Source organism: Biomphalaria glabrata, unplaced genomic scaffold, assembly GCF_947242115.1.
Source record: "Biomphalaria glabrata unplaced genomic scaffold, xgBioGlab47.1 scaffold_19, whole genome shotgun sequence".
Taxonomy (NCBI): domain Eukaryota; kingdom Metazoa; phylum Mollusca; class Gastropoda; family Planorbidae; genus Biomphalaria; species Biomphalaria glabrata.
Window position 1 is genome coordinate 155,379 of NW_026602932.1, and position 26,933 is coordinate 182,311.

The window sequence follows — 26,933 nt, forward strand, 5'->3', positions numbered from 1 at the left end:
GGTCTGAGAGGGGAACTTTTTTATGCGTCATAAAGGGGGATGTAATTTGAGTACAAAGTTCTCTACATTTTGTGAATAACCTTGACCTATCTACAATTGTGTGACAAGTATTTTGTGTAGTTTTTTATTGCTCTATATATTATGCAATCATCTGCAAATAACCTGACTTTTTGTTCCTGAATTAATGCCATTTGGTAGGTCCTATGTATATATTAGAAACATCAGTGGACCTAAGACTTCCTTGAGGCACACCTGTGTATTGTGTTACTGGAGCTTATTGAGAGCCAGAACCGTAGTGATGGGGGGGGGGGCAAGGGGGCACGATGCACTGGGCGCCACACACAGAAAGGCTTCAAAAAATACAATTATTGTAGATATTTTTGTTAGGTAATACATTATAAGGTTATTTGTATTGTATTGGTACGATTCTCTCTCTCTCTCTCTCTTAATCAGGCCTTTTCCAAACACTGCTCAATACACACATCAAACTCAAGAACTTGACAGCTAGAGTTCCAAAATATAGTAGTACAACACAATTGGCAGCACAATAAACTGACTACAAATGTTACACTGTGCATCACCGTACTGCCGTACTAAACTAAACTACTGTCTCTATATCTCTTCCTGGATTGGTACGTTTTACTCAAGGACTCCACTGGGACCGATTGCATGGTAAACAGTCCCGGCCTCCTCGCTGTCCTATACTGAAATTACACTACATTACACATTCTGTCTCTGGTCCACCAAGGCTTCTGATCACATGACCGCAACACGGGCCATATTTACGTGCAAACGTCATACCAGTATTGTCCTTTGTCCGTCGACATGGTACACTAAACTGTATTACTGGCCTGTGTCACATGTGTCAGCTGATTGTACACAGTTAACTCTATCGCGTCGCCAATAGGATTACAAAAGTAGGCCTATTATTATTAAATACATTTTATCAACAAGTCTATATTTCTTTGTGATGTTCATGGGGCGGGGGACGCCAATAGTGTACCTTTAGCCGGGTGCACGCTTTGCTCACTACGCCTCTGTCAATAACGATGTGCTCTTTACCTGGGTAAATCCTTGGTGCCACGAAGCAGTAATGCCAACATTTTTAAGTAAAGGTGATAAACTTTAGATAAGACTACTAAAATGATTTCTCTGTTACAGCCCAGGGTGAAGAAGGCGTGACTAAAAAAACTAAAGTTAGTTGAAGCAGAGCTGGCAAAGTTAAAGATAAAGTATGCTGTAAGTTATTTGACTAATTTCATGGTAAGATTATTAGTCTATCTACTTATCTTATCTTATCTTTGATTTAAAAAAATGGGAAGAAAAAGACATATGCTAAAATAGTCAACAAATGGCTGAATGGTAAAGGGCTTGACTTCTGAAACAAGGGGTCTTGAGTTCAAGACCCGGTGAAGACGGACTTTAAATGTTTAATGGATACCTAGCATTTGTTGTGGATAAGTAAAGGTGTTTGCCCCGTAGATCTGAAAGGTTCACATTTGAACCCATTAGCTCCTTCGTTCTGCGGTCGGGAACTTATGGTTCTAGCCCTAAACCGTTTTAGAACTCTTCGAAAGTCCCCTTTCAATATGCTTGCTTTATACTTTTTAAATTACAGATTTCTAAAAGTCTCGCTGCTACAAATTTTAATTTTAAGATAATTCTAGCTACTCTTTCATATAAACCATTTTCAATCTGGAAGATTCTTTTCATATTATGAGTGAGTCTGGTGTGAATGTACACTTTGGTTTCTTATAGTTATAATGTTTTTCGTTTGGTGTAATGCACAAATTGTAAGACAAATTTCCTTACGGATAATAAAGATTATTATTATTATTATTATTATTATTACCTTCCAAGACGGTTTATATATTTGAAATTGTCCTCTTTTCAGGAGCTGGAACATTCTCAAGAGATAAAGAATAAGCAGCTTAAACAAGCGAAGGACGTAAGTTATATCTTTTACTATCAAAGAGTAATTATATTTTTTTTTGTAATCTATAAGATAAGAATTAAAATTTGAAACAAATATGTTTTAACATAATTTAACATAATAATTTTAACAAATATGTTTTCTCTTCAGAATCGAAAAATGGCTCTGAAAAAGAAGGACCAAACACAACATTGAATTAAAATTGTAAAATAAAAACAACTTACGACTTCGTTTATAAAACACATTTTTTTACCTCCAGCTTCTAAAACGGCAGCTTCAAGAATTAGAGTAAGTATCTAGCTTCACAATTAGTCTCTCATTAGCACTTATTTTGTTTTATAAATTAGCCCAAGTAAAATCTGAAAAAAAAAACAACAAATAATATTTTATATTTACTTCAATGAATTTTTTTTTCTTATCTCACTTGTCCTCCTTGAATGTTGTCCTCCTTGAATGTTTTCCTCCTTGAATGTTGTCCTCCTTGAATGTTGTCTAACTTGAATGTTTTCCTACATGAATGTTATCCTACTTGAATGTTGTCTAACTTGAATGTTTTCCTACATGAATGTTATCCTACTTGAATGTTGTCCTCTTTGAATGTTGTCTTACTTGAATGTTGTCCTCCTTTAATGTTTGTTTCAAATCATTCTATTATCCTACTTGAATGTTGTCTTAATTTAATTTTGTCCTCCTTGGATGTTGTCCTCCTTGAATGTTGTCCTCCTTGAACGTTGTCCTTCTTTAATGTTTTTTTTTTAATAATTCTATTTCTATTTCGATAATTTTTTTTTCCTGGTCTCACTTATCCTACTTAATTGTTGTCCTGCTTGAATGTTGTCCTTCCTGAATGTTGTCCTGCTTAAATGTCCTACTTGAATATTGCAACACTCTAATTTTGTCCCCCTTGAATGTTGTCCTACTTAAATGTTGTTTTTCTTTCTTTCCTTTTTTTTTTTAGAGAAGCAACAAACAACTGAAATAAATCAGCCAAATGTTCCTCATTCTACGAGGACTCCCTTTTGATTACCCGAGGCACTCACTTGGATGGCTGCCTGGTCGTGCGGTTTGCGCTCTGGACTGTCGTTCGGATTTATCGACGGTCGAGGGTTCAAACCCTGCCCGCTATCATCCCCCGTCGTCCTGCGGGAGGTTTGGACTAGGAAGTAAACTATCTTCAACTCTGAAGGAACATCCGAAACATGTCAAACAAAACAAAACAAGCCTGTAATTTTGTTTAAGACTAATGCAAGGCCTTGGAAATTGTTTCTAAGGAGGAAGAAAACATGTCAATCTAATACTACGTATTATAGAAATGCATCGCACCATTGAACTCCTATGTTAGCTTGTTGGTTTTTTTTTTTGGTTAGTTAAATATATTTAAATGTTTGACATAATGTTGGTAATATTTTCTAAATGTTCATATTATCTCTGGTTATATTCTTCTTCTAAATCTGTTTTCTCATTCAAAATTGTATACTTGTATATTTATATTTGCTTGTATATTTAATGAAAATTAAAATGCTAATTGTTGTTAATAAAAATAAATAGCAGCCTTTACAGACAATCATTTTATTCATTGCTTAACTCTTTCTGTCCTGATTGATGATACCATCGTTGATGTGACCCCCAAAAATTAACTTAATTTTTTTTTTTTTTTTTTTTTACTTTATTTGGTGTTATATAAAAAAATCTATACCATTTATAATATTTTCTAAATAAAAAAAAACATAATTGAAGTTTAATCGTAACAGGGCAGAGAAATATAAATGGCGAAAATGAATAATTAAAACTGAACGCGGAAAATAATTATTTCTGGATAACCTGTATATCATGTAATTAAATAGCCCACTAAACAAAAACCTATACAGAAAATTTTCCTTTGAAACATAATCAAACTAATGATAAGGCTTGTCTACGAGTCCGAAGATTAATGAGGAATGAAGTATTTCCTGTGTTTACGCAGCCCCAGCAGTGACCTACATACTTTGCCATAACTAAATAATGTACAACAGACAACTTTTTGATGTGAGAAAAAAACAAATTACCACTGCGATATGTTAAGATGTTAAGGTTATCTGTTTCTATGATCGATGGTTACCAAGGATGTCATGTGGCCAGCACAACAAACACACACCATACATTTCCCCATCTATCATAAGTTACGCATAAGACTCAGGGGCATCATAGAAATACTGATATTCGAATTGCCAGTCTTCATCAAGATTCGAATCCTGGACCCCTTAGTTTGGAGGCTAAGTGCTTTACCACTAAGCCACCACACCTGTTTTTCCTATGAGATAATCTCAACGCTTGACACATTTTAATGTTTTTAATTGAATGAAAAAGATACCCATCATTAATATAAATAGTTAGACCCAGGGCAACTAACAATTATATTGTTTTATTTATAAGTATCGGAACTCTGGCCGACGGTGTCATGTGGTCAACACAACGACAAGCCACTTTACCATTAAGAGTTTGGTGGTCTCAGGGGCGGCCTTCTCTGAGATTCGAACTCCAAGACAAATCTGTTCAGTAGCCAAGCGCCTTAACTCTTGACCACCACGCCCAGCGTGGAAAATGCGTTTGCTATTAACTAGTGATTGGTGTTTAGAGAGTGGTATACACATCTCTAACATTAATATAGCGTTTGTTATATTTTGATATAACAATGTGTGTAGCCATCATATAACTTGAAATGGTAGACATATATTGTGATGGTTGAACAAATAGTGACACTGTCCTACGTATTTGTAACTAATTTTTAAAAATCTTTAATGTCCAAAGTATCTTTTAGTAATATTAATTGTTATATACATAAGCAGCATAAAAAAAAATAGAAGAATCATACCGCGCTGTCCTCATACTTGGCACTTCAATTATTTCTTTTTAATAATTATGTATCGTTGGTTTTAGTGGTAAAGGCACTAATGCATAAACTAAAACAGATTTATATAAGTGTTCCTTCTTACTCCTAACGTTAGAGCTTGGTGCGAGTTGCCAGAATCAGGAAACATACGACTTAGTCTGCAACTAATAAGATAATATAAAGATACAGATAAGATAAGGTTAGGGATAAAAATAAGATGAATATAAGATAAGATAAGATACATGAAAAGACAGGATAAAAGGTAAGCTATAATGAAAGATTAGTTACAATAAATGAGATAAATTATAAAATGAAATCTTGAATGAATACGTTGAAACATATGATGATAAGTGATGATGACTGATAAGATATAAAATACGTTGTAAAGTTTAGTGAAGTTCCCCTTTCAGACCTTGCAATTCATAGGGCAGGGGATGTAAAAGTCATCTGTTTCTGCCTATGGTTAACGAGAGTGTCTTGTGGCCAGCACAACGACCAAGGGCTTTGATTTTTCCTCAACAAATGTCAGGTACCCATTATAGCTGTGGGGGGAGGGGGACTCAGAGGCGCTCAATAGTTCCGAAATTAAGAATTCCGGTCTTCACGAGGATTCAAACCCGGGAACTGCGGTTAAGAAGCCAAGCGCTTTACCACTCAGCCACAGTGCCTAGGTAAGTGTCAGGTGGGGTTTTTTCGCTTAAGTAGGGTATGATATGATGGTCCCGTATCCCCAGCCTGAACAGAGTAACACCAGAACCTAAAGGTAATGGCATGTAACATACGAACATCGGGTAACAGTTATTCAACTGAACAGTTAGTGAATAACAACAGTTATCAATATGAACAATATTTAATAATAATTAATTAGAAGTTATCAACATATTTACATATACATCATTATCATTGAAATCATCATTAAATTAATAGTTAGTCTACTATCACGCCAATAAGTTTACATAACACACCTTCACGCTCACACTCCATTTTGGCGCCCAACGTAACCTCAACTCCCTACACCTCCCTAATATTATACCACCCGCGGTACAATTCTGCATGTCATTAGTTATCTTCATCCTACACGACAGAAAATGCAACTAGATTCGTAACCCCGATCCAATTGTTAAATTCAAATAGGATAAGATTGTACTTTTACGATGGTATATGCTCTGTTACATGAGCTTCATCATGTACATTTTACTCTACTACCAATACTACAACCAACTAGTAACGCAATACTTTCATGTGTGTGCCAGCCCATCAACACACGCCCGCAAAATTTACCGATGCGACCAAATTACTAACTTAACCATCACGTCAACCTCTTGCGCTCACACGATGAGGGACTACCACAATACTTCTACTACCAAATTTCGACCTGTCCAAATATCTAACCGCCTTAGCAACGTCTGCTAAGTTTTTAAACCTTACATGTCCAACACCCATGGACTTCCCATTTGCCTCTAAAACCTCCACAAAACCAAACAAACCAAACTCCCTAAATCTATCCTTAAGCCTTTGCCAATTAATATTAAATGGCAAATTTCTGACAGTTACAGTATAGCGATCTGGCATCAGCTTATACCCACGGCGACCTTCCGAATCGCGACGACCCTCTAGTCATCTATGTCTAGATCGCTGGTCTTGGTCATTGACAATATCATTGGGATTTACATCCTCAACACCAGTCTCATTATTTTGGGCAACAAATTCATTAGGGCACTCAGCTGATTTATGACCTTGCTCACCACAGCTGAAACAAACAATTACCTTTCTTTTAACCACTGGACTCTGCTTTATCACAGGCTCACAACATGCTGCTGCCACATACACACTTTCTTCCTTTCTTATTGCTACCTCAGAACCAGCAACCTTGAAACCTTCAATCACCTCTAACATATTTTCTACTGTGCTGAGTTTGTTTAACACGAGCTGCCTGTACACCTCATTTGATACGCTTTCTAGTATCCTATTTTTAATGAAAAGATCTTTGATCTCTTCTACTGTCTTACCGACCTCTGCCATTTTACACCAGTTGTCCAGTGCGGTCCTCAACTCGGTCACATACCCACGGAAGTCATTCTGCCGTGGTTTGACCCGGTGGAACCTTTTGCGGCATGTCTCCGCATTGATGTCTGCGTGGCGGAGAAGTGCCGTTTTAATATCCTCATACTTGTCGCTAAGGAACAGACTGTCCCTCAACATAAAGTTTTTGAGCGATGTCGTCAGCTTGTAGGACAACAGTAGGCCCCACTCTTTACTCTCAATCTTACACCTTGCTGCTACGGCCTCGAAGTGCGTCAGGTACGCCAGAAGATCGTCCTCTTCCTTCATGCCTTGAAAGTTCTTGTCTAGCCTGTCCAAGACATTCTTTTGTCGCACCTCAACTGCCTGACCTACCACTGCACCTGCCTCTGGCGCCGACTTCTCTTTAAGCCGTGCCAACTCCAGTTCATCTTTTCTCTTGAGCTCCTCTCTAGCATCTCTCTCCTTCCACCTCTCGTGTTCCTCACGCCTAGCCTTATCATCCCGTTCATGTCTAGCGGCTTCATCCGCCTTCGCCTCTCTTCTCAACCTCTCTTCCTCCGCCTTCGCCTCTTTTCTCACCCTCTCTTCACGCTCAAGTCTAGCCGTCTCTCGTTCAAACTCCTCCTTCTTGGCTCTCTCGTATTCAACCTTCTGCTCTGCCACATACCTCTCCAACCTCTCACCATCATACCCGAGAGCACGGCCGTCACTGATGAACTGGGCGGTTAGAGTCAACCTCGTCTCCATCACACAGACTATCAAATACTACTTACAGTCTAACTATCACTAACAAACCAAAGTTAGATCATAGAGAGAAACAAAAATAATATATTATTACTTAATTACAACGGGCGAACTGAAATCACGGGCGCATCGACAAAAACAGGGCCAAGGACTTATCTGCTCAGTATCCCGCGTCGGAAGAAAATCGCCTCACTCCAGGCTCCGCAGAAGAGAAAAGCCACAGACAACCAAAGCCACTGGAGCAGACCAACGGTTCTAACTTCAGGACGGTTCCGGTACACCAGCCAGCAAGACACACAGTTTCAGGTCGATCCCGTCGACAGGCACTCGATCCACCCACACGTTGCCGCTCAGAGTCAGAGGATTCAGGCGTTGGTGACAATAAATAAAAGAACAGGTTACAATAGTTTCAAAGAGTAACTACACACTCTAAGTTTTCCGAAACAAATGGGAACTAAGCACATTAGGCAAAATACAAGGGATGCCCAGCTAATCAATCTTGTGCTGTACATAAAGCATTAGACCGCTCAAACGGCTTAAATGTATTTAATTTTATTTAATACATGAACATTACATATATGTCATATAATTTATGTTGGCCTTAGCGGTCACATCAAGGACACAAAGGTCACAACGTTGACATTTACATATTGTTTCGACGAGCCCCCATTTCTGTCAGGTGGGGTTTTTTCGCTTAAGTAGGGTATGATATGATGGTCCCGTATCCCCAGCCTGAACAGAGTAACACCAGAACCTAAAGGTAATGGCATGTAACATACGAACATCGGGTAACAGTTATTCAACTGAACAGTTAGTGAATAACAACAGTTATCAATATGAACAATATTTAATAATAATTAATTAGAAGTTATCAACATATTTACATATACATCATTATCATTGAAATCATCATTAAATTAATAGTTAGTCTACTATCACGCCAATAAGTTTACATAACACACCTTCACGCTCACACTCCATTTTGGCGCCCAACGTAACCTCAACTCCCTACACCTCAACAACAAGAGTTACTGCCAAACTCCAAGGGCGGGAAGGCGACACACTTCCCCATATCCCAAAGCCTAACACCCCTTACAAGGGGGAAACAAACAACCAGCTACCTAGCTCACAAAAGAAGCTCTCTCTCTCTCTCTCTTGCGGGAACTAAGGATGACGTAAAAACAAACACACACACACAAAATATTCTAGACAACAAAACGCACTAAAAAGAAACTACTTCCTATACGCTAAAACACCAATATTAAATGCAAAGGAAACTTCACGCGCGCACGACAGTAAGATGGTAAATAAGTTAAAGTTATATAAGTCATAGTCAGACTACTTTTAATTTTCTTGTAAACTGAAAATAAATTCACAAATATTTTCTATTTTGTTTTGTTTTTAATTAGCAACTTCCATACTGTAGCCAGCTCAGTGAATTGTGATACAATCTCTATAATGGGCCTCTCTCTCTCTCTCTAACTCTCTGTCTCTCCATCTCTCTGTCTCTTTTTGTATGTGTGCCTCTGTGTGTGTGGCGGGGGGGTATCTGTGAGAAGGTTTCCATGTTACCATTAGACTCTCACCAAAGACAGCGCCTCTCGTGTCATGATTTGAACTTAAATCCCCCAGGGTAGCTTCTCGGTTTTATCTGCCACTCATGTAACAAATCAAAGATTTTTTTCTTGGAATTATGGATATCCGCCTCTGTTTAAATAAAACAGAAAGCCATAGATGTAAGATTGTTTTTTTGAAATGATGGGATATCCGCCTCTGTTGAGAAAAAAAACAAAAAGCCATAGATCTAGATCTCCTTCTATGATAAAGCGCTTTAAGCTATCGATCTAATGGAGTAGTTGTCGTGTCTTTTTAATATTCAAAGAGCTCTTCACCACAACTTGACAGCATCAAAAGTTGATGTCTTGAGAACAGAACGAGGATGTTTCTGTATTGTTACATCAGAATGCGGGTTTTAACCTTGTCGAGTATTGCATCAGACATAAACAGTGACGACACTCATTTAAGAACGAATATCCCAGTTTTGTTTCTTCTTCTTCTTTTGAAAGAATAGAAAGAAAAGAGAAGTGTTAATATATGGCAGAAAGAAATAAAATAGAGAGAAATAAGGGGACGACTGAAGAAGGAGAGAAAGAGGTGATGAGTAGAATTTGATGAATTTAATAACATGGGAAAGAGGAGGGCATTACATGCAGAGAGGATTGAGAGCTCTTAACTATAAAGAGGGGGAGGGGGGTAAATTAAGAAGGCAAGAGACGGGCTTTATTATAGATATACAGAGAGAGAAAGCGATGGTAAGACAACATAAAAGAATGGGCAGGCCTGTCATTGGGAAAAATTATATTCAAGGCAAGAGACTGAGAGGAATATAGAAGTACGGTCAACAGATCTTGTGTGGTGCCCCAAAGGTTCAACAGACTTAAGTTGAAAATGAAGGAAGATGGCCTGAATGCTGAGAGTGACGGAGTGAATTAAAAATATAGAAAGGAAAAGAGGGAAGAAATGAAAGGAGGAGAGGGTGAGCTAAAACTTGGAAGGGGAAAGTGGGGGTGGATTTAAGGCCTCAGTCATCCAGTAAAACAACTTATTTGGAAGGCTCTCTGGACAGTGAGAACACATCACTGACCCATATCAAAGTGTGTTATTGTTGTTATGAAAGGGAATATCCAGTCATTGAATCCTGACATAATTCATACATGGATTACTTTTCCGTTCTTATATAGGTAGGGGAAATAATGTCTTTTTTTACTTGTTGTTATTCAAGCGTAAAAGAAAAATTGTAATTAGTAAATATGAAGTTATTTAATAGAGGCGCGGTGGTTGAGTACTATAGCGCTTGGGTTTCAAACTGAGTGGTCCCAGGTTTGAATCCTGGTGAAAACTGGTAATTTTAATTTTGGGCTCTTTAAGCATTCCTTGTTATGCCTGCGCCCAATGGACTCAATGCTCAAAAGCTACGGCCTGCGGGCTTTTTCAGTGCACGGACCAAAGGTTTGGAACTCACTCCCCATTGATCTCAGACAGACAACATGCTACACCACTTTTAAGAAGAACATTGAGATCCATCTGTTTAAAACTTTTTTTTAGATTAGTTTGTCATTGTAACTCTCGTGTTTATGTTTGTAATGTTATTACAGCGCATTGAGCCTACATTTAGTTTGTTAACAGCGCTTTATAAATAAAATTATTACTATTATTATTGTTATTATTATTCGGTCTTGAAGACGAGCATAATTATTATTATCTTATAAAATACAAACGTTACTTCCTAGTGACAATCATTGGTTTAACACTTTCCATAGTAAAGACGGTTAGTCGTTGTGCTGGCCACACGACACCTCTCGCTAACTGTGGGGCCAGAAAACCTTTACATCATTTGCCCTATTGATTGCAAGGTCTGAAAGGGGAGCTTTACTTTTTTTTTTTAACATATATTGAATCTGCTTTGAAGAGTACGGTCTGAGCCGGATCCGACATTGACACACACACACACACATATACACACAGACACACAAACATGCACGATGACGTAGCTAATATAATAATAGACATGACGTGCGTATTTATATCACATGATAGACACCGTGTACGTCACCGTCTTCTAATAATGATTAAATTATTTCCGTGGGTCTCTAGACAAGGCAGAGAAGATTTACACTATCCTCGAAACGAAAGATTACGAAAGATTACGTAAGAGGGCAGAATTTATTTAATTTATTATTATATATAATAAGGCTTGTCTTCGAGTCCAAAGATTAATGAGGAATACAGTATTTCCCGTGACTGCGCAGTCCCACCTGTGACCTGCATATTTTGCCACAGCCAGGGCAAGCATAACCATTGTCCGCAGGTGCTCGATTTAGATTTTCTTTTCGTCGTCCGCGTTTGTCCTCGGCAGCAGATTTTCTTTTGGTCTCAAATGTGTATATATATATATATATATATATATATATATATATATATATATATATATGGCTCCTTTTGTCTCGAAATGCAATGGATGCGCCCAGGTGAGTCACCGGCTTTGGTTTAGTCTTGAGACGAGGCAGAACTTGGTGTGGCTAATCAAGCCAATTCTAGAGCGGTATACTTGCCACAATTCATGCATGTGTATTCCAATCTAGACTCTATTCAGATATAGAAATTGTGAAGGAGAAAGAGGATTTATTGGATATTTTCGTACATGACGAAAATTAAAAATAGATAACTTGGTGGATCCGGTGTATAAAATAAAGGAAGTATTGATAAGATATCTTTTTTTAGTTATAATGAAAATATCACTTTTTTGTTTTCACCAATACTCCAATACAGACGTTAGGATAGAGAACAAAGGTTTTTTTTTTTTTTTTCATATTAGATATCATGCCTGGCCATAAAGTCTTTAGTGGCGCTTACAGAGTGGAAAATGCCATTTAACAAAGAAAATAATTGCCATGGACAGTTTTGGTGATAGTCTATGTCTAGAAAAATTTTGTGAACAAAAATAAAAACATACTAGGCTTTGTAAAGCCTAATATTCTGCATATATTCCAACAGTTTTTTGTTTTTTTTTAAATTCTTTCATAACTCTTGATTACAATTTTTTAATAATTGGTCAATAGTTGATAAAGGGAGATTACTCTGACACCAATGTTGCTAACTAAAACAAAACAATCATCTGGCATTTCTTGTTGCTCAAGACCCCTTAATTCTTAATTTACTTTTTAATATTTACACTCTAAACTAGTAAGAATCATAAATACTAATAATGAAATCAGCTTTGATTTGTGAGCTAGAAATTTACTAGATCTACTAATACTAGATCTACTTCTACTATTAATTTCTTAATTAATAAGTAAATCTATCATCTACTAAACTCAATCTGACCTTAAAACTTTTGACCTGGGGAGGCAGTCTTAACTAGCCTTCCCCCTGCTTATCCAGTTACATCCCCTGCTTAGCCAGTGACATCATCTCATCTCACACAGTTTTTTTTCACTAAGCCACTAAGCTAAGTCGTTCATCTAACGACCTTTAAATCCTAGCTCTGGAGACAATTAATACCTTCATGCCCAGTGCTATTTTTGCATACACTGATGGGTCGGCATCAATAGATTCTGGAAGAGCAGGCTATGGAGCCTACATCAACTTTCTTGGCTCTTACACAATTAAAATCTTTTGACCATGTGGTAGTGTTTGCAGTTTTGATGCGGAGACCATGGTAGTCTGTGAAGCCTTAAAGGTCATTGACTCTCAACTCGGCGAGGGACATTTGAGGGCAACACAGATTGTTGTGGTCACTGACTCAAAATCTGTACTACAGGCTTTGCAAAGTCCCGGACCATGGCCCCCCAATATCAGCACTGTCATCATGGCTTCACATAACATCAAACAACGCTATGGCACCCCTGTAATAATGCAGTGGGTACTGAGTCACATAGGTGTGACTGGCAACACAATTGCAGACTCTTTGGCCAACCAGGGAGGGCAAATTCCACCCACTGAACAGGCTGTAAGCTTGCATCAAGCCCTGGCTATAATACAAAAAACAGAAATGGAAAAGTGGTTTGAGTGCTGGGACAAGTCCCAAAAAGCCCGTGGAGTCTGGGAGCGCATGAGGTGCCCTGACCGCACTTCCCTGTGGTGGAGGCTGTCCAGGCCTGAGCAAGCTATTATAGCACAGTGCAGGACAGGCCACTGTCCTGTTGGCTCATATTTCTCGCAGCTATGGCCAAATTTTGAATCACGGTGCCCCCGCTGCGTGGAAGAAGAGGAAACCGTGCCTCATATTCTGTTTGACTGCCCCAGACTTGCTGATCTCCGTCTCGACAGGTCTGGGAAACCCAAAATTCTCGACCTGTATGGCGACATTTATGCACTACGCAAGACAGCAGGGTTTCTCTCCAGGGCTTTTGCAAGAAAGGATTTGAGCCTCTCAAGCCCTCACTCTAATGGAGTTTGATGATGATGAATACTTAAGTAATTGCTGATGACCTGAGTGGTGGGACGGCTGAGGACTACAGGGATCACATCTTTCAAGCAATTCAAAACTTGACAGAAGTGTACTCTAATTTTCTTAAGGCAGATTTACACAATTATCCAAAATATTTCAAACACAATGTCTGACTGGGCTCATGTAAATCATGCCACTGTGATGCGATTAGTTTTATAATAGATTCAATGAAACAAATGCAGTAGTCTAGTTAAGTTGGTCTATTTTTTTTTTTTAGTATGATTATTATGCATAATAAATTTAATTATTTAATTAAATAAAAGCTAGTCTTAAGTAAAATTACCGTCTTAAGTGACTTAACTTGAATCAAGTTATAAAATAAAGTTATAGTACAAAAAAATTGCAAGCCTATAACTATAATTACTAAATTAGTATAATAAAGTAAAGTGTACATGTTCGGCTCTGATTAGTTTTTCTAGTTTTTGTGAGCCCTGGACCTTGTCAGGCCTTGTGATATGGCCATAGTCATAGAGTTTTAGTTTTTGCTTTATTTGTTTATTTGACAGTGACAGTCGTTTGCAGATCATTGTGGAGTTCTAATAGCTGAACCAATCATGTCTCTGATCTCTTAATCTTAGTATGTGATAGTGATACCTAGGGTCGTTCTTTAGTATCCCTATTTCATTGCTAGCATCCTCCTCTCTAGTTCTGCAGTCAGTATTCAAGATTTGCAAGCATACAAGAATGTGACTCCATGACCATGAATTGCATCAGTCTGATTTAAGTGTTGAGGGCTAGCTTTTGCCTTTCTTTCCATATTGTTTTGACTTAACAAGTGCTGCTGCGGACGGTGCAATTCTGGCCATGTTTGGTTCCATCATTAGAGACAATAGTACTGAAATATTTGAAACTACTGATACTTGACATGTACTTCTAAATTCTTTTAAGTTCAGCTAACCTTTGGTAATCAGCTGTTATGGACAATCCACCCCTCCCCCATTTTCCAGTCCCAGAACCATTGAACTATCAAGAGTCAATTGTCCCAGTATTGAAATGTAATATAATTTACATTTGTTGCTGAAATAGTTCATAACTACTTAGCTCATCATTTTATCCAGACTAGAATTGACTAAAACTATATCTTGTTGTTATATCGCTATAGATCTATAAAATGGTCTTAATTAATTATTTTTTCTAACTAGATCTAGATCTATTCTATAGATGGAGACTAGATTAGGCACTTACTTGAGTTACATAGTAAGATGGAACAACTGGACTATATAGAGTGCTTAAACTTTACACTGTACTAGATATAATTTACATTGTAATTTTATAAATTGTCTAAAGAATATAATGCCAAAAAGGAGTATGACTTTGTTTTTATTTTGTCATTAGATAATATTCCTGGAGTCGGCAGTTACAATCTGTTAGGTGATCATCATGGTCCTATTAAAGGTCTGCCTTTTATATATATATTTTTTTCAATTACTATAATTGTGTGTATATATATATATGTTATATTGCATTGTATCCATTGAATTATATTTATAAATCTTAAATCTATGCTGGCTTATTAAACATACTTTTTTTTTTAAGAATGCGCTTACAATACATAACAAAAGAAAAGTCCCAATTGTAGTTTTTATATTAATGAATAAATGTGTTACATTTTTTTTGCAGACTTGGAACTGAACAGAACAAGATCCCTTAACAGATTAGATCAAAGTGGAAGGACATATAAAGACATAGGTAAAATAAAGACTTCAATAATCTATGGACTTAAGCAAGGAAAAATATAATTCTTAAATGTTACAAGGATTATTGACTTTTAAATTGGTAAATAAGTTTTAGTGTGCAAAGTCAAATAGTTGGATTCCAAACTTTTCTGAATTAGTTGGGAGTCATTTCCATATATATATATATGTGGTGGGGTGGCTGATGGGTGAAATGCTTGGCTTCAAAACCGATGGGCCTCTGGTTGGAATGTCATTGAAGACTGGGAATTTGAGTTTTTAGGATCCTCTTATTCCACCCAACTCTATTGGGTACTGGACATTATTTGGGAAACAAAATTAGTTGTTCGTTGTGCTGACATATGACACAATTGTTAGCCAAAGAAACAGAAGACCTTTACATCACCTGTTTTATAGAATGCAAGGTCTGAAAAGAGTACTAAATCAAGTGAAAATATTAGCAAAAACATTTTGGTTATTGATTTATAATTGGTTAACAAAATCAGAATGCCTTTATGCAAAAAAAAAAAAAAACCAACTAACTAATTACTTACATTGCAAAACCTTACTTTTTTTGTTCAAAATAATATGTATTCATTAATCAAATATTGTTATTTTAAAAAAAATCACTTTTACATAAATATACTACAAACGTGCTTTCTTGCTAGCAAAATTATCAATAATTTTATCGAAATCATTTTTTTCAATCAGCTCTTGTTCAATGGACAAAATGGCCAAATTAGTGAGTCGTAAATTTGTCATCGTTGATCGCAAGTAATTCTTGATCAGTTTAAGTTTGGAAAAACTTCTCTCGCATGTATCGACGCTTACCGCAATAATAAAAAAATATGTGAATCATGATGACGATATTCGGGACTGAATCATCTAGCTGATATTTTTTTATAAAATTCAAGAGCTCAACAGGTCCGTGTTTTGGAAGTTCGGAGGCTTCTGATGAAACTGTGACAAACCGTTGAAGCCTCCAGCAGAAATTCGTTTTTATCAATGTCGCTAGGAGTACTATCAAGATGATTTCGACCTGAGGATTTAATAGCTGGGAAGGCGACAAAAATTCATATCTATCTGCTACATCATGAAGTTGCTCGAATCGGGTGATTATTTCTTGAACAATCCTGTCCAAGGTAGAATAAATTTCCCTTCGTATCTCTTCTTTGTGTGTAAGTACAGAGTAGTCACTTTTCTCACCAGGCATCTTTTTCTTATGGCCAATACGTTTTTGAGGTTCTGTACTGACTCTCAGATCTGAACCAATGCTTTCGGCAAAGGTAATGCTGGCTTCAGCGATGTCCTCTCGATTACTACTTAAAAATGTCTCTAATGTTTTTAGTTTGAGTGAGCAGTCTTGAATAGACAATCTTTGTTTTTGAAGGTAGAATTGCGCATCATTAATTTCAGTTAATACAGGAGCCCAAAATCCAAGATAGGTGAGAAAATTAAAAGACTGAATAGCAACTAATAATCCACCTGCTTCAGATCTAGTCGATGAATATTCATCTCTGCTAGTTAATGTCTCCAGAGTTTCTATAATTTTAGAAAATTTATCCCTAACCATCTTGACGGCTTCTCCTCTGCCGCTCCAGCGGGTCTCAACTAGACGTTTAAGGTTAGTTCAGGTTATTTTGATGAGGATATCCCAGCGGTGTGTTGAAGTTGAGAAAAAGGAGTGTGAACGGTCCAGTGTACCAAAAAAATGACAAGGCCTAAAGTTTAATAACATTCTTTTCTTTGGTGGGAATGGTTGAGATGGTTATGTTCTTAGTTATATTTGATTCATTGTTGATACATTACAATACTCTGATGAATTACAAGTTATCTGTATTCAGTGCTTTATGTTTTTGCATTTTATGATTTTACATTGCAAATTTTGAAATGTGCTAGTATATTTTATTCTTTTTGACTGTTGTTTAATTAGGACTGTATTGTTTACGCTATCTGATGGTTCAGCTTCTTCAGTATGAATTTTTGAGGAGTGTACTAAAGACATGCTTGTTTGCTGTCCTTTAGTCTCTAGAACCTTCGGTATTGAAGTAGTTTCTTCTTTTTCATCATTCAGGATGTCGGCCTCATCATTTCTTTCTGGATTCAATGATAACTGTCTCATCTTGCTTTGTTGCTTTTAATTGTTCAGTTAATTCATACCCAATAACAGCTCGCCTATAGTCGGTGGACTCTGTGAAATATTTAGAAATGAAGTCAACTATCTCAAGATTGGATGAAGAAGTTACATATTTAGAAAATACAAAAGCTAGCCTGGAAATGGAGAGGGATAGCATCTCTTCCAGTATGATGGAGGAGCGAGAAAAGTTTCATAATGAATGTTCAGTACTGACATCTTCAATCTTAGAATTACAGACCACAGTAACAAACTATGAAGGCAAGAACAATCTCTTGAATAAAACTGTACTAGAACTGCAATCTAAAAATGCTCATTTAGAAAATGATATGAATATCATTTCTTCCCAGCTAGATGCTGAGTCAGCAAGTCAGCAAAAAAGAATTTTGAGCTTAAGTCGACCATATCTGCATTGCAAGAAGAATCTCAGGCAGAAAAAGACCAATTGAAAATGACCATATCTGCATTTCAAGAAGAATTTCAGGTAGAGAAAGACCATATCTGCATTGCAAGAAGAATCTCAGGCAGAGAAAGACCATTTGAAAGCTGCCATGTCAGAATTACAGAACGACACCATAGAATTCAAAGAGAGAATTAGATTACACTAAGCAAGAGTGTCAAACTGTTTTGTCTCAACTGCATAAAGAAAGGGAGTCTCTAAACTCGTACAAATTAGAAAACTCACAGATGAAATCAACTATTTTGAATAAAGAGAAAGAAATAGCAGATTTGAAAGCTGAAATTAGAAATCTAGCTAATACTTTAGTGGAATCAGAATACATTAGAAACGACCTTGAGAAAGGCAAAAATGTCCTCTCGCTTAGCTGATGAAAGGGAACAATTCAAGAAAGAATGCTCCGTTTTGAACTCATCAGTAGCAGAACTGACGCAGAAGCTTGAGCACTGTGAGAATGAGAGAAGTAACTTGAATCAAACAAAACAGGAGCTCAAGACTATGATTGTCCATTTGGAAAAAGACAAGGAGGCTTTGTCATCACAGCTGGAAGAAAAGTAAGTCCATAATTATTGTTTGATGTACATTTCTCTCCTGGTACACTATGTTTACAAATTATTCTCAGTTAAAAGATTAAAGTAAAGGTTACCTGTTTCTGTGGCTTACGGTTCACGAGGGTTTCAACTGGTCAGCATGACGACCTACCGCCGTACTTTTCCCTAACTAATGTCAGTTACCCATTAGTGCTGGGTGAACTCAAAGTGCCCAAAGATCCCAAAATTAAAAATCCAAGTCTTCACAGGATTCGAACCCAGGACCCCTAGTTCAGAAGCCAAGCACTGTACCGCTCAGCTACAGCGCTTCAGTTAAAAGATGTTAACATTTTATCTTTAAAAAGAAATTTTTTATTTAAAATTACTTTTGTGTAGCGCATTTTTCATGCTATAGCAGGCTCAGTGCTCTCTGGTTCAACCACTTGTGGACTTAGTGTGTGGTATGTGTATTATGTTGGGGGGGGGTATCTGGGAGAAGATTTTGCCTTATTGTAAGAGAGGTATCTGGTATATTTCTGTGCCCACATGATAGGTAGCTAAAGTGCCATTCATCCACGTCCCAACAAAGTGACAATTTTGTATTGTTTTTAATTACCTGTTTCTCTTAGGGGCTTTGTTGTTTGTTGTGGTGGTGATATTAGATGTTGTAAATTAAAAGTTGCATCGTTAAAAGAAAATTCCTGATTAATCATGTCCTAAACCTATAACAGTTTGTCTACTAAATGGAATGAATGACTTGCACTTGAAAAAAAAATGTTTACAAAAATTGTTTTACATTTTATCACCAGCTGGAAACTGATTAAAAATATAGAGCCTTTCAGAGATGTCTTGGATAATTTTCAAATGGAAAAAAAATTCTTGTTGGGTTTGCAGCATTTATGTTTGTATTTTTTCTTTTTAATAATTACTCAGCGATTAGCAAATTTCTTAGTTATTAATTAGAATTGAGCATTTTTTGTTTGTTAATAATATGTTTTACAACAAAGAATCTCATACAAATCTAATAGATGAGCATATTTCAGTGCAACATGTAACAATACTTACTCGTGTCATTAAGATTAGTCTTTAAAAAATATATTTAGATATCTACTAGAAAAACAACTGAAAAGTGATATTTATTTATTTTTTTTAATCATCAGAAAGAGACAAATATACAAGTGAGCAAATGGAAAGATTGACCAAAGAAGCCATTAAAAACATGGGTCAACAAAACCATCGCCAGAAAGTCAAATATGTGGAGACTTTGAAAAAGGTAAATTTAGCTTTGCAGGAGGTTCATTTTCACTTTGTAAAATAGCGGTTATGTAAACATTCATCATTCGCTCTTCTTCCCTCCCCCATTTCACAACTGCCATAATAGTCTCTCAACATGTTTTTGCTCTATTACAAATCTTGTCCAATTTTCTTTTGCAATGATGTGTTCTATTTATAATTAAATATGCTTTAGATTACTCCGGTGATTGCTACTACACAATGTGACTCTTCCAAAATGACACAGACACCTGGCGAACCAAGAATTCCTTTTAAAGGTAAACAAAGCAAGCTTTTTGCATAATAGATACAAAAACTACATTTAGTTTTTTTTTAAATCTAATTCAAGCATAGGATCCTGAGAAATAATAAGGCAATGACATGGATCACAAAAATCAAGACTTTTCTTTATTGTGTACAGTATGGCTGACAAACGTAACTGCGTGTATGTTCCACATTGGGGCCCAAAATTCCACATTTTCAACCTGAGTGTTCCACATTCTGGGTCTTGGGGGTTGGCATGTCTGTGCAATCAAATAAAAAAAAAAGTTTTTTTTTCAGATCAAATTCTAATTTGCTTTGCTATCTGTAATTACAGGAAAAAAATGCTGTCTGAATCTGAGTGCATGTGCCCAGTATGCATTAGCTTACTCATTCAGCCTGTAACGTTTCCCCTTGCAATCACTCACTGTGTTTAAAATGTTACAAGGAAACACTGGAAAAAAGCCAACCTCCCATGTCCAGTCTGCAGGAAGCGCATTTCAGTCTGGGCTAGAAAAGCTGCCAAGGAAAATAAATTGATAAACATGGAAAAGTGGAAAGACATCCAAGAGGCCTTCCCTGAAAAAGTGAGGCGCAGGCTGGAAGCCAGTGAAGAAAGCGACAGTGAAGATGATGAAGATGATTTTGAAGCCAGTAAGTTGAAATACATGAAATTAATGTTTTTTGGATTGTTATTTTTCTAGGTATCAAAAATAGTAATAAAATCCCATCAAGGATGTTTGAGAAATATAGAACATAAAGATAAAATCACCTTCAGTAATCCTTCAGTCTTTTTAGGGCATCCATGAACTGTTGGTCAATTCTCTCCATTACTTTCTTTTGCCAGAATAAGCAGCTTTTCCATAGACAGGGCTGTACAGTTCATAATGTTGTCCCCCATTGCATCTTTTATCTGCCTCTCCTTTTTCCTGGAACTGTTCCCTGCAGAAAAAGTTTTGCAAGCCCTTTAAATAGATGTACAGTCTTAGCCAGCGTTTTTTTTTTCGACAATGGTCAGAAAAATATCATTACTGTGATTCTAACCACCTTTAGAATGAAACAGACCAGACTAAAGGTAGATTCATGCAAAGACAATGGCTTTAACCTTGAGTAATGATAAAAAAATATTGAAAAGCTCCCATTTGTTTCAGAGCTGAACAAAATTATTGAAAAGCTCCCATTTTGTTTCAGAGGAAAGACGACAAATTTCCTGTCATGGAGAAATCAGACAAGAATATGAAGCTGCTATCCAGCAGGTGAAATATGAATAAACTTTATAATTCCTAGAAATGGAAACAAATTTTAAGTTTTAATTGTCATTCTTTTAGAGTAAACATGGTAGTTATGGTGACATTTTTTTTTTATAGTGCATCTTTCATTCATATTATTCCTTCATCATGTTGTATAAGTGTTTCTCTCTAGTTCATAGGTTTTATATATATATAGCATTCTCAATGTGCTATGGTCCAATCTCTTTTGTGGACCAGTGGGGAGAGAGGGTATCTGGGAGGTTTCGGTGCTTCTCAGCTGCGTCCCACAAAATTCCCATACTGGTGTTGTTAGGTGATTCTCTTGTTTCATCTGACAGTGTGACTTGGCATATACTTGAATCACCTTCCTTGCTTAATTTCTATTAGTTGATAGTAGTAATGGGGGAGTGACTGGCATAATTAAGTGGTCTCAATTAATTCAGTTGTGGCTAATTATAAATTAAAAACAAAAAGAAAGAAAATCTAGATCAAAATCATTTTATAGCAATTGCACCATGATATAGTCCAGGGGTTCTCAACCTGTGGGTGGTGACCCCCTTGGGGGTCGATTGACGATTTGCCAGGGGTCGCTTAAGACCATCGAAAATAAGGATTGTTATTGTCTATTCTTCTATTGCTGTATGTGTGTGTGTGTGCGGGGGTCACGGAAGAGTGGGGGATTGTAAAAAGGGGTCGCCGAGCATAAAAGATTGAGAACCGCTGATATAGTCGATCTGGTTGTGGTATTCTCCGTTCGGACTGTGCCATGTGGTTATACATGATTTTTTGTGGCATCCTAGTTTGTTAGCCTGTAAGAGATTGTTGTATTTCGCAAATTCTAAAAGTCGTTGACCTCGTTCATTCGTTGAGAGGTTACTGTATCTTCCACAAGTGCCTTTCCAGGTTTGGTAGGAGTCACTTCCTACTTTGGCATTCCGGTCTCCTTGTACAACAAGGATGTCCTTTTTCAGGACTTTATTGACCACTTCCCATAATAGCTCATAAAACTCTTCTACTGCCTCATCCTCATATGTTGATGTAGGAGTGTATGCTTGAATGATGGTGATATTGAAGGGTGGTGACTTTAAACTTATGGAAATGAGTCGACTAGATATAGGGTACCAGTTCTCAACGTAATTGCTGTAGTTACTGTGTACAAGAAATCCTACTCCTTGTTCGTGGACATCTTGTAGTCCACTGTAGTCCAGTTTATGGCCCTCTTCTGTGGTTGTTTCCCCTATGTTTTTCCAGCGCATTTCAGAGAGTCCTATGATGTTGAATTGAATTAGGTTAATTTCATGTATGGGCTCTTCAACTTTTCCTTCCTCTATTAGTGATCTCACATTCCATGTTCCTATGGTGATTTTATTCCTGGTATTTATTTTATTTTTGCACGGACCAGTAATACACTTCTCACCTCCGTCCTGGTCTGTGACTGTAGACGCAGCCCTTGGTAACCCGGGCTATGGCCGAGCCGGTATGGATTTATTTACTGTCATTATCTCATTTGGTGTAACGAGGGCTAAATACTTGCATGGCGGCACCCATCCCTCTCTATGCTTGACCACAACTGAGTACCTCCAATTTGGTGGTTCGCCTTGGTCCTGAACATGTGGCCGTTGCAGTCCATCCTGGGACTCTTCCTCCCTGGCTGGTGACCTTAGTCTAGAAGGCCTTTCGCCCAGTGGTGCCATGTTATCACCACCCCCTCACATGGTTTAGTCTGCCAGCTGAAGCGGTTTTCCAGGGCATGGCGCTTGGAGCCACATGTGTGAGATTTAGGGTTCGGAAGGGGACCAGTGAGGCCATCCACCTAATAGTGCAGCATACCGGACCATCAAAGGTACTACCCCTTTCCAGTACCCCCTTTTACCCTATTTAGACTTAGTTGTTTCAAAACTTGATTAACAAGAACATCTGGATATTGATTATAATACTTTAATAATGTTGATCAAGCATCAACTGTTACTGTCAAGCAGACCAGATCTTTCTTTACAGCCCCTTTCTCTCTTTAAATAACTAAATATATGTAGATCTAGATTTATTTTTTAACTGAACTGTAGCTCTGTTCCATCTGCAAAATAACCACAACAGATACCAAAATCAATGAAATTCAATGACCAAAACAAAAATTTTACCCTAACAACTGTCCTACACAAAAAGACACTTCCAATGCTGGCTGGTGCAAAAGTAACTATTAATTATACCATTTCTCTGCCAATTCCTCCATAAAACAACATGTTGTGTTAAATGGTTAAAAAAATATATTATTTGCATTGAGCCCGATCTACTTCTCTGTGGCTATACATTACTGCTATAGCACTCTGTCTTTATAGCATCAGTTGTGCCAAGGCTTTGTTGAGTGTTTTCTTATATCAATAAAATCAAAAAAAAAATTCTTGTTCCTTTATGGACGTAGGTAGAACTTCACTGGAATTGAATCTCTTTTATATGAAAATGTTTATTATTCAATAGATTCAGCAAAAAAAGGACGAACAGGCAAAGAAAGAGGAGGAGGCCAGTAAAGTAAATTTTGAAGCTCTGCAACAGGAAGAATTTTTGTCAGAAAATGTTGAAATAGAAGAGAAAGCACTGATGCTTGAAAAGGTCAATAAATATTGTAATAAATAAAAACTTAATAATGTAAAAATAATTTGAATTTATTGATTTTGATTGTTTCTGATTCTGTTGAAGTGTCTTTCATATTTTTATTAATCAATGCTTTCATGTTTTTAAAATGGAATTGTGTTTCTTGTTTCAGAAAAAGTCTAAAAAAAATAGCCTCCTTTTGAATCCAGTTGTCAGATTAAAGAAGTGCGTAGAAGCAGAGGATATAGTGTTGAGTTGGAGAGCTAACAAATGTCTCCCTAGCACTGAAACTTTCCATGAATCTTCACAACTCACAGAAAACAGATCAGCTATACCTGCTGGCAATAGTTCAGTAAAGAATGATGACCTTAAGTTTGCAACTAAGTTGCAAGAATTTTTTGACTTAATGGATAAAAAAAGAATTGTGGTTGATAGGTCAAAAGGATCTAGCAATGAATATACTTTGCGAAGAAAGCATAAATGTGATGAGTGACTGTTACATTGTGTTGTTGATTGTTATATGTTGGGTTGAGTTTTTTTTTATGTTTTAGTAATGTTTTTGTTGTTGGCTACTTTCTTTTTGATACTGTCACATGACCCATAACAGTCTGTGTAAACATATGATGTTATTCTAAACACTGACTTATTTGAGCTGTTGATTCCAAGTGCTTCCTATTTTATCTAGATCACATGTTTTTTAATTATATTGGTCTATATATATATAAATATACATTACAATTTATTGATGATTCTATTTATCCATCATTTGAACCTTTCATTTACTTTTTTTAGTGCTAATTATCAAACAAAATTTCTATATTACATGTATGATCTTTGCATAGTCTATGCCAAACATTTACCCTGGATTGTCATGTTATATTTGATATTTTTAAATATTAACTTACTGCCAAAGCCTTAAAGAGAAATACATTCATTAATCCAAACTTTGCAAAAAAAAACACTATTTGAAAATGTCTTTTTTTTTTTAACTTTTAGCAAGCATTGTTTATTAGAATACTATCAGACTTAATCAAAATACATTTTCTTAAACTAAATTGAACTAAAACTTTGACAGCACATTGATTAAAATGTAACAGACTTTGTTTTTGTCATGCCTTGTAATAAAAGCCTTAATGACAAATGCCATTTGTAATTGAATCCAGTCTGTATTATATAAACACAGAGAACAAAAACCTGAGGATTGTATGGAGATAGTTTAATAGTTTGTACAAAATATAGCATCACTACATTATGTGCTCACCAAGAGAATTATGGGATAGAAAGATAGTAACATCAGAAACAACATACTCTAGTGGCTATTGTCACTCAACTATGTACATACTCTAATGGATACTTGCCTTGATCAATATACAACTGACTTCAGTGGATCCTATCAATTTACTGTGTGGGAGACCAAAGTTCAACAACTATAATTAAGATGTTAAAACAATACATTCTAAACACAATCACTAGTTTGATGTGAAGGCACTGAACTATGTATTTCAAAACTTAAGCTATTCTGTGCATGCAGTGTCTTCTGTTTTCTTGTCCCATGAAAAACCAAAAGGTCACTCAACACTATTTGATCACATCACTATCCTAACTTTTAACAGCAGTTAGTTGCATAAATAGTTCTGTACATATATATATATATATATATATATATATATATATATATATATATATATAAATTGTAACAAACCAACTTATAGTGAAACCCATCCCATGTAGCTATTATCTAGACATGAGTGTAACAGTGCTAGACAGCAGTGTATTCTAGAGGAACTACTGGGCACAGCCTAGCAATAACAAACCAACTTATAGTGAAACCCATCCCATGTAGCTATTATCTAGACATGAGTGTAACAGTGCTAGACAGCAGTGTATTCTAGAGGAACTACTGGGCACAGCCTAGCAATAACAAACCAACTTATAGTGAAACCCATCCCATGTAGCTATTATCTAGACATGAGTGTAACAGTGCTAGACAGCAGTGTATTCTAGAGGAACTACTGGGCACAGCCTAGCAATAACAAACCAACTTATAGTGAAACCCATCCCATGTAGCTATTATCTAGACATGAGTGTAACAGTGCTAGACAGCAGTGTATTCTAGAGGAACTACTGGGCACAGCCTAGCAATCATTTCTACATAACGTTTGGAAAAGGGGGGAGGGAGTACAACATATGTTTCTAAAAATGGGATTATGAGTACAGGCAGGCTACACAATAACAAATAAATATGACCGATGCAATAATGTCAACTTCTAAATGACAGATAGAAGAATGTCATTTTCGAACAATAATATGAATACATTATTTATAATAAAACATGTGTCTAGTGTTTTTGACTGAGTATTAAGAATAATCATAGATGTGTTGGTTAGCTAGAGACACACAGACAAGACACATTGCATTGTGTTGGCTAGCTAGAGACACACACAGACAAGACACATTACATTGTGTTGGATAGCTAGAGACACACACAGACAAGACACATTGCATTGTGTTGGCTAGCTAGAGACACACACAGACAAGACACATTGTATTGTGTTGGCTAGCTAGAGACACACACAGACAAGACACATTGCATTGTGTTGGCTAGCTAGAGACACACACAGACAAGACACATTGCATTGTGTTGGCTAGCTAGAGACACACACAGACAAGACACATTGTATTGTGTTGGCTAGCTAGAGACACACAGACAAGACACATTACATTGTGCTTGTTAGCCAGAGACACACACAGACAAGACACATTGCATTGTGTTGGCTAGCTAGAGACACACACAGACAAGACACATTGTATTGTGTTGGCTAGCTAGAGACACACAGACAAGACACATTACATTGTGCTTGTTAGCCAGAGACACACATAGACAAGACACATTGCATTGTGTTGGCTAGCTAGAGACACACACAGACAAGACACATTGCATTGTGTTGGATAGCTAGAGACACACACAGACAAGACACATTGCATTGTGTTGGCTAGCTAGAGACACACACAGACAAGACACATTGCATTGTGTTGGCTAGCTAGAGACACACACAGACAAGACACATTGCATTGTGTTATCTAGCTAGAGACACACACAGACAAGACACATTACATTGTGCTTGCTAGCTAGAGACACACACAGACAAGACACATTGCATTGTGTTGGCTAGCTAGAGACACACA

General features: G+C 36.8%; 3 protein-coding genes and 1 long non-coding RNA gene across 8 annotated transcripts in view; 3 read left to right on the top strand and 1 right to left on the bottom strand.

Moving 5' to 3' along the window:
• The first annotated feature begins 1,015 nt into the window (after window positions 1-1,015).
• Window positions 1,016-3,475, top strand: LOC129924204 (uncharacterized). The gene is made up of 4 exons (XR_008776195.1): window positions 1,016-1,263; window positions 1,895-1,948; window positions 2,084-2,221; window positions 2,892-3,475. It is a non-coding gene; the product is annotated as an uncharacterized LOC129924204 (long non-coding RNA).
• A 2,416-nt stretch (window positions 3,476-5,891) lies between these two features.
• The window catches only part of LOC129924192 (uncharacterized), a 41,385-nt gene continuing 20,343 nt past the window's right edge, over window positions 5,892-26,933 (bottom strand). For both annotated transcript variants that reach the window (XM_056018003.1, XM_056018002.1), the window contains one exon: window positions 5,892-8,848. In XM_056018003.1, the coding sequence (XP_055873978.1) occupies window positions 6,420-7,574 (1,155 nt within the window). In that variant the 5' untranslated portion in view covers window positions 7,575-8,848 and the 3' untranslated portion in view covers window positions 5,892-6,419. The remainder of the gene's footprint in view (window positions 8,849-26,933) is intronic.
• On the top strand, window positions 11,635-20,432 carry LOC129924194 (hyaluronan mediated motility receptor-like). Of its 4 annotated transcripts, XM_056018008.1 has the most exons (9): window positions 11,635-12,314; window positions 14,917-14,976; window positions 15,202-15,270; window positions 15,966-17,872; window positions 17,913-18,399; window positions 19,185-19,261; window positions 19,536-19,648; window positions 19,844-19,925; window positions 20,246-20,432. In XM_056018008.1, exons 5-9 carry the CDS (start codon window positions 18,197-18,199, stop codon window positions 20,311-20,313), a joined length of 543 nt encoding a protein of 180 aa, XP_055873983.1. In that variant the 5' UTR covers window positions 11,635-12,314; window positions 14,917-14,976; window positions 15,202-15,270; window positions 15,966-17,872; window positions 17,913-18,196; the 3' UTR covers window positions 20,314-20,432. The 4 variants fall into 4 exon arrangements, with proteins under 4 accessions (XP_055873983.1, XP_055873981.1, XP_055873984.1 ...); XM_056018006.1 differs by having other exon boundaries at window positions 17,329-18,399; XM_056018009.1 differs by having other exon boundaries at window positions 17,425-18,399.
• On the top strand, window positions 20,427-25,406 carry LOC129924193 (uncharacterized). The gene is made up of 4 exons (XM_056018005.1): window positions 20,427-20,562; window positions 21,100-21,164; window positions 23,634-23,765; window positions 23,920-25,406. Exons 1-4 carry the CDS (start codon window positions 20,454-20,456, stop codon window positions 24,238-24,240), a joined length of 627 nt encoding a protein of 208 aa, XP_055873980.1. The 5' UTR covers window positions 20,427-20,453; the 3' UTR covers window positions 24,241-25,406.